The sequence below is a fragment of the Neofelis nebulosa genome, chromosome 12 (assembly GCF_028018385.1).
Source record: "Neofelis nebulosa isolate mNeoNeb1 chromosome 12, mNeoNeb1.pri, whole genome shotgun sequence".
In the NCBI taxonomy this organism is placed as follows: Eukaryota; Metazoa; Chordata; class Mammalia; order Carnivora; family Felidae; genus Neofelis; species Neofelis nebulosa.
The window spans coordinates 3,656,801-3,663,993 of record NC_080793.1 but is presented as its reverse complement, the minus strand read 5'-3'; the positions used below and the strand labels follow the sequence as shown (position 1 = coordinate 3,663,993).

The following is a 7,193-nucleotide window of genomic DNA, read 5'->3' as shown; positions in this document are numbered from 1 at the left end:
ACACCAGGTCAGGTCAGAGGGTGTCACAGCTCGGGCCCTGGAAGGGGGCACGGGACACGTCCTTCTGTCCCTCCAGCGCTGACCTTCCTCCACGTGGGATCTGCTGACCTCCTGGATCATTTCTACCTCCTCCGCAAACAACGCTGAGTGTTCCCAGAAGGGGGACAGCGAGCAGGGGCCAAGGAGGGGCTTCCGGAATCCAGTGCCCTGGGGGACTCTGGGACAGCCTTCCAGGTGGCCCTTTATGTCCTCCAGGCACCAGGCCACGATTCCACCTCATCTCTCAGGGAATGTGCCAACCCATCTAGAAGGCCCGTTACGTCCCCATGTCACAGATGGGGACACCGAGGCTAATAGCACAACCTGGGTCACAAGTAAGACGAGCTGGGTCAGGAAGCCCATCTCCTTGACTTTGGATTGTCCTACCCGCGGGCCTGCATCTTGGCATCCTGGGGTTCAGGATCCCTCTTCCTGGGGGACCCCACCACCCGCTGAGGGCTCCCCCTGAACTCAGGGGAGCAGAGCTGACCAACCTGCCTGGGGCCCCACATGGGGCTAGGGAAAGGCCCACCGGGGCTCTGTGGGCTCTCCCAGTACTGGGCTAGCTGGTTCCCTGCAGGATGAGGACTTCTCGCTGGGGATTGGCTGGGGTCTCTGCTTCCTCACATTGTCACCTGGGCTGCTGGTCCCCAGACCAGAAACCTGCCCGTCTGAAGGTGACCACCACTGCCTCCCTTGGGTCTCACTTGCCAGAGTCCCACCCCAGGACGCCCTGCATCTCTGATGCCTGTTCCCATGGGGGTCGCCTCCCGTTGGACTGGGACAGGTCTGGTCTCCATCCCGGGGAACGCACTGGCTTTGGTGCATTGTTTGGTCCAGAGGCCTGTGAGCTTTTCTGGCCCTGGGTTGTGAGGGATGCTCTCCCCGCTGCAGTGTGACCGTCTAGCCTTCTGCATCTCCTGGTTTCTGTTTGGGCCACGGGAGGAACAGCTGTGTCCCAGCTGGCGTCAGGCTGTGGTGTCACAGCACAAAAAGGGGTCTCCAAGATTGTCCCCATTTTTACTAAAATGGACCCAGTTTTACATCTAATCTTTAATCCATAGGGGAATTTCCCTTTCAAATAACAAAAATGTTATTTCATTCAAGACAAGGCACCTGTTGTGAGATTCCACTTATAGGAAGCATCCAGGGTAAGGAATGAAACAGGGAGAGAAAGCAGATTAGGGCTTCCCGGGGGCTGGGTGAGGGGATGAACGGGGAGTGAGGGCTCCAGGTACATGGTGTCCTTTGGGGACTGACATATTCTGCAACGATATTCTGTGGTGTTCGCACAGTGTTGTGAGTGGACTCAGTGCTCAGGAATTGCACAATTTAAAAGAAGTGATTTTATTTAAAGTCTAAAGTAGAAAACAGCATAAGACAAAAATAGACAAAACAAACACAAAACAGAAACCGTAACAGGGGAGAGGAAGGAGTGTTTGGAGGGGCATCGGGCTGAAAATGTGTATCAGGCATTGGCACTGAGGGTAGTTCTACAGCTGGAGCTCCCCTGAGGGCTGCTGGGTGCCCAGCTGGCTCCAGGATCTTGCAGGGGCAGGGACGGAGGGGGGCAGGGGCAGGCTCTCCCTGCAGGGCTGCTGGGTGCCCAGCTGGCTCCAGGATCTTGCAGGGGCAGGGACGGAGGGGGGCAGGGGCAGGCTCTCCCTGCAGGGCTGCTGGGTGCCCAGCTGGCTCCAGGATCTTGCAGGGGCAGGGACGGAGGGGGGCAGGGGCAGGCTCTCCCTGCAGGGCTGCTGGGTGCCCAGCTGGCTCCAGGATCTTGCAGGGGCAGGGACGGAGGGGGGCAGGGGCAGGCTCTCCCTGCAGGGCTGCTGGGTGCCCAGCTGGCTCCAGGATCTTGCAGGGGCAGGGACGGAGGGGGCCAGGGGCAGGCTCTCCCTGCAGGGCTGCTGGGTGCCCAGCTGGCTCCAGGATCTTGCAGGGGCAGGGACGGAGGGGGCCAGGGGCAGGCTCTCCCTGCAGGGCTGCTGGGTGCCCAGCTGGCTCCAGGATCTTGCAGGGGCAGGGACGGAGGGGGCCAGGGGCAGGCTCTCCCTGCAGGGCTGCTGGGTGCCCAGCTGGCTCCAGGATCTTGCAGGGGCAGGGACGGAGGGGGCCAGGGGCAGGCTCTCCCTGCAGGGCTGCTGGGTGCCCAGCTGGCTCCAGGATCTTGCAGGGGCAGGGACGGAGGGGGCCAGGGGCAGGCTCTCCCTGCAGGGCTGCTGGGTGCCCAGCTGGCTCCAGGATCTTGCAGGGGCAGGGACGGAGGGGGCCAGGGGCAGGCTCTCCCTGCAGGGCTGCTGGGTGCCCAGCTGGCTCCAGGATCTTGCAGGGGCAGGGACGGAGGGGGCCAGGGGCAGGCTCTCCCTGCAGGGCTGCTGGGTGCCCAGCTGGCTCCAGGATCTTGCAGGGGCAGGGACGGAGGGGGCCAGGGGCAGGCTCTCCCTGCAGGGCTGCTGGGTGCCCAGCTGGCTCCAGGATCTTGCAGGGGCAGGGACGGAGGGGGGCAGGGGCAGGCTCTCCCTGCAGGGCTGCTGGGTGCCCAGCTGGCTCCAGGATCTTGCAGGGGCAGGGACGGAGGGGGCCAGGGGCAGGCTCTCCCTGCAGGGCTGCTGGGTGCCCAGCTGGCTCCAGGATCTTGCAGGGGCAGGGACGGAGGGGGCCAGGGGCAGGCTCTCCCTGCAGGGCTGCTGGGTGCCCAGCTGGCTCCAGGTCTTCTGCAAGATCGAGCGCAGAGGTCGGGTCTACGTTCCCAGCGGGTGGGGCCCTGGCTCGGGTTCTCCTGGAGCCGCAGCAGAAGGCGGGCGCCGCTGGGTGCAGGCGGCTCCTGGTCTGGAGGAGGGACTCCTGCTCTTGATGGAAATGCCGCCGGCTCTGGATGCGGCTTCAGTTCCGTTACTGCTTCTGCAGCTGAATCTCCATCTTCCGATCGGAGAGGATCCGGGGCCGGAACTGCCGCTCGCTCCAGAGACGACGCAAGAGGAGATCAACATGCCTGCCTTCCAGACAGGCGTTCCCGAAGAAAGGAATATCCTGCTGCCTTTTCCAGAAGCTCTTGCCCAGGAACCCACACCTGGACCTCTTCCGGACCGCGGTCCCCCACTGGGTGCTCAGGGGCCGGTCTTCGCTCCTGGTCCCACACCAGCCTCTGGGGGCTCCTCTCTGCCTGGCCCAGCAGCACCCGGCCCCACACACTCATCTGCATCCACCGCCAGCCTTCCGGCCCTCAGCTCGGCCTCCGTGGACTCCGGCTCCTCAGGCCGAGTCTGGAGAACGAGGGCTTTGGGGGCGGCCTGGGTGGCATCTGGACAGGACGACTTTCCTGGCCATCTCCAGTCCCTGGATCTGGAAACCCCTCGGTGGCTGCCCTCGTCCTGAGCCCACACTGGCCCACGCTGGTGGTTTCATGCACCTGCCCCTCAGTCGAGAAGAGGGAGTAGGCGTCCCCGCTGACCAGCTTTCTGCCGATCTCCTGAGTTTGCTCTGCAAAGACAGCGACCGGCAGCCGGCCCGGACGCATCACAGCCCTGCCCGGCCGTCTTCAACGTTCTGCCTTCACCCCCTGCTGCTTCCAGATGGGACACAGACCCGTCTGGGGGCTGACAGAAGTCCTCCAAGTACGGGTCCAGCCAGGTGCCCAGAATGGGGGAGATGGCACTGGAGGGAGGGGGGGGGCAGGCAGCAGAGTCAGCGGCCCGGCCTTTCCTTCCGCATGGCCCCCTGCGGGTCCTCCATCCAGAGGCCAGGCCCACCTGAGCACCCCCCCCCCCCCACCGCCACTGGCCGTCCAGGCAGAGGCAGGTCCGGTCAGGAGGCGGGGGCCTGGCCGTCCCCACGGGAGGGAGCCCTCCATCGACGGTGTGGGCACCCCTGCCTTCCTCAGGGAGGCCTGCCCCTCCCCTCTGTCTGTCCGGGGGCCTCCTGGCTACGGCGTAAACTCCAGGACGGCGGAGGGCTGCCGTGTCTGCCCTGTCCCTGCCCAGGCCGCACACAGTAGGTGCTGCGTAAGTGTGTGAGGAGGAGAGAACAGGCCCCATCCTCCCGCCCAGCCTGCGTGGGCTCTCATGGCCCCTCGTCCCCAGCTCCTGCACCCATGGCTGCCGTACTGCCTTCGAGGCGCCTGGGGGTCTCCTCTCCCCACAGACACTATTCTCAGGAACACTATTCTCAGTCCAGGCAGCTGGACTCAGGGGACTGACGTGTGAGGTCGATGGGTGAGCAGGTGGCCCCCACGCCTCCGTATGGGACCCCGGGTCGGGGCCGGGCAGGAAGGGCTGGGGTGGGCTGTGGGGGGGACCCACTCTCTCAGGGGCCAACCTCAGCCCCCGGCCTCTCTTCTGCTCCCCAGGGCCCAGGACCCCAGCCACGGCTGTCTGACTCCTTTCCTCCTGCAGGAGAGGCCCCCACCCCTCGGCCCTCCAGCAGGAATCACAGCTCGTGTGGGAGCCACGGCTCTGCCCAGCGCCCCCGCCCCCGCCCCCGATGTCCCCCACCTTGGAGACGGGGGCCCTCCCATCAGCTCCCAAGTCCGCTCACTTTTTCAGTTGGTCCTGGGGTCCGCCGTCCTCGTCAGAATAAGGAAGGATGCATCTGTATCTAGAGGAGGCCATGAGGGCATCACATCTACCGTACCTGCTATGATGTCTAGGGTTACTGGCTGACTTCTGGACGAGAACGGAAGCCCAGGAGGGTAGAGTCTGGTCTGGGGTATGCGAAACGTCTAGAAGGGGCTCCGTGCCCACTTGTTGAGTGAACGAAGCCCAGCCAGCACCTTACAGACATCCGAGGGGGTCGGGGACCCCTCCCTGGCCACCCCCAGGATGGGTCCCCCGTATGGAATCGAGGGCGAGAGCAGCTTCGCCCCAGGCACGGGACACCCAGGCCGGAGGCAGAGAGGAAGCACGGCAGCCCCAGGCAACCCCCTCCACGGGCCGGGCACCGGGTGGGGGACGTGTCCCAACAGCGGGACACGACCCCATGTGGGATGGTCCTCCTGACACCCAGGGTTCCCACGAGACACCTGAGACTCAAAAAGGTGCCAGGAGGGGGCGGGGAGCCGCTGTGCTGCGCGGGGGCCGTGCTCACCCTTTCTGAGCGGCAGGTCTCGGGCCTCTTGGGTGGTGGCGTTCCTTTGGGAGGTGCGCAGGGAGACGGGGACATAGGAGAGAGCACTGCCCTGGGTCCCCCAGCTGCCTCAGGGTGTCTGCACTGGCCGTCCACACCCTCTGGGTCTCATCCAGGGGCAGGGCTGGATCATTTTCACAACTGGGCTAGGTTTTGGACAAAGGAGGGACAGTTCAAAATACAGTGTAAAAATAATCCTGTCCACGTCCTGAAGTGGCTTCGCTAATCTTACAAACACGTGAAGGGTGACTCCCACCTGGCCAAGGCTGGGACTGGACGGTGGGGGTGGGGGTAGGGAGGAGCCCAGACTCCTTGGGTGGGGACTATGGCCCCTCAAGGCGCAAGCCGTGGGCGGGACCATGGGGAGTCACCTGGTTGGCTTCTGGGCAGGTGGCCTTCCGTGGCCGCCTCCGGGCCTGGTTGTGGAGCCCCCTCCGTACCCACACTCACCCCGAGCTCCTGGCCCTCACTGGTGGCATGGCACTTACCCTCACCTTGGTCCCAAACCCACCCTGAGCCCGGCTCTCCCAGGCCTTTGCTCTGGTCCCCGTGGTCAGCTCCCTCGAGACCCCCGCTGGTCGGGGCACGACCCCGTGTCAGGTCCGGTGGGCATGTCAGCCAGCGCAGCGGCAGGGGGGAAGGGCTGGGGGCGACCCCTCCTCTCCTGACTCAGGAGCCGGTCCCCCAGCTCTCTCGGCCTCGAGTACACTCACTGTCTCCTTTGGCCGCTCCTGGGCTCTCTTGGGGTTCGTCTCCAGGGTGGCAAACGTGGAGGTGCCCTCCTGCCAGGGTCACCTTTATGTCAGTTTAGAAGCGGCCCTCAATCCCCCACCCCTGCTGTCCTAGAAGCCCGAGCCTTTTCTTTGGGTCCTCATTGCCCTGAAGGTGCCCTGATGATTTGGGTCTGCGTGTCCCCTGAGGCATCCACTCAGGAGGGGGCACCCTGCCTGCCCCATACCCCCCAGCACTCCCAGTACGGGGAGCATTGCGGTGGCCAGTCATAACTCCTGTTACCCCAGGGGGCGCCTGGGTGGCTCAGTCGGTTGAGCGTCCAACTTCGGCTCAGGTCATGATCTCGTGGTTTGTGGGTTCGAGCCCCAGGTCGGCCTCTGTGCTGGCAGCGTGGAACCTGCTTCGGACCCTCTGCCCCCCCTTCTCTCTCTGCCCCTCCTCTGCTCACGCTCTCCCCCAAAAATAAACAGTCCAAAAAATCAAAAACAAAAACCAAAACCCAACTCCTGGTAGCCCTGTTGGTCCTCACTGTACAGGTTCCAGGGGACCCTCAGGGGACAGAGGATGGCTGGGCCAGGCAGGCCGCTGGCGCAGTTCCCATGGCACGGCGGGGTGGCGACCAGTGCCCTCCATTCAGCCCCTAAACCCGGGACAGAAAAGGGGCCAATGCCGCCTCCCGTGTCCCTCACGGTCCTGCGCCGACCCAAGCTGCACCCCACCCCCCCGTGGCCTGTTTCTGGAGGCTGGCATGGGCTCTCTGCCACCGGCAGGCCTCACAGGGGCCCCACACAGGCCCCAGGAAGGCCCTGTTCACCGCATAGTTCTATATGGTGCTCACTTTTGAGGGTCTTGTGTCCCCACAGCTGGCCTCTCTGGAGCTCCAAGGGATGGGGGGGGGGGGCGGGCAAGCACTTCTGTCAGAACTCAGTAGGAAGTACTTGCTGGTGAAAGCCCCAGGGGGACCCCTGCACTTACCTTCCCATAAATTGCATTTTCGTACTTCAGGTGGGCAAGCGGGCGCCCCATTCCCCGCACCTTGTAAATCACGAAGCGTGGAAAACGGAAAACAGCAGGGACCTCCACCACGCACCCCTGCCCCAACCCTGGAAGAGGCCGGGTGGACACCAGGCCCCCTCTTCTTGCCCTCGTGTGTTTCTGCGCGACGCGGGCTAGCACAGGCGGGCAGGTGTCCGTGCACAAGAGAGCGTGTGCGCCGCGGGGCGGACTCACTGATGGGCGGGTCCCCAGGGGCTGAGCCCTCTCCACCCCTCACATCCACGTGAAGCTTGAGAGTACCG

General features: G+C 64.4%; 1 protein-coding gene across 2 annotated transcripts; it reads right to left on the bottom strand.

Annotated features, from left to right (window-relative positions):
• Positions 1-3,458: 3,458 nt before the first annotated feature.
• LOC131491125 (ral guanine nucleotide dissociation stimulator-like) lies at positions 3,459-7,177 on the bottom strand. 2 transcript variants are annotated; one of them, XM_058693654.1, is made up of 4 exons: positions 6,871-7,177; positions 5,125-5,309; positions 4,576-4,671; positions 3,459-3,696 (listed from the first exon to the last, which is right to left on the bottom strand). In XM_058693654.1, exons 1-4 carry the CDS (start codon positions 6,919-6,921, stop codon positions 3,459-3,461), a joined length of 570 nt encoding a protein of 189 aa, XP_058549637.1. In that variant the 5' UTR covers positions 6,922-7,177. The 2 variants fall into 2 exon arrangements, with proteins under 2 accessions (XP_058549637.1, XP_058549638.1); XM_058693655.1 differs by having other exon boundaries at positions 4,576-4,635.
• Positions 7,178-7,193: the final 16 nt, after the last annotated feature.

Coding starts and splice junctions, on each gene's coding strand:
- LOC131491125 (XM_058693654.1), bottom strand. CDS start 6,921: ATGGGGCGCCCGCTTGCCCACCTGAAGTACGAAAATGCAATTTATGGG. Junction 4,672..5,124: donor AGACCTGCCGCTCAGAAAGG/GTGAGCACGGCC, acceptor ACATCATAGCAG/GTACGGTAGATGTGATGCCC. Junction 3,697..4,575: donor CCCCAGGACCAACTGAAAAA/GTGAGCGGACTT, acceptor CCCTCCCTCCAG/TGCCATCTCCCCCATTCTGG.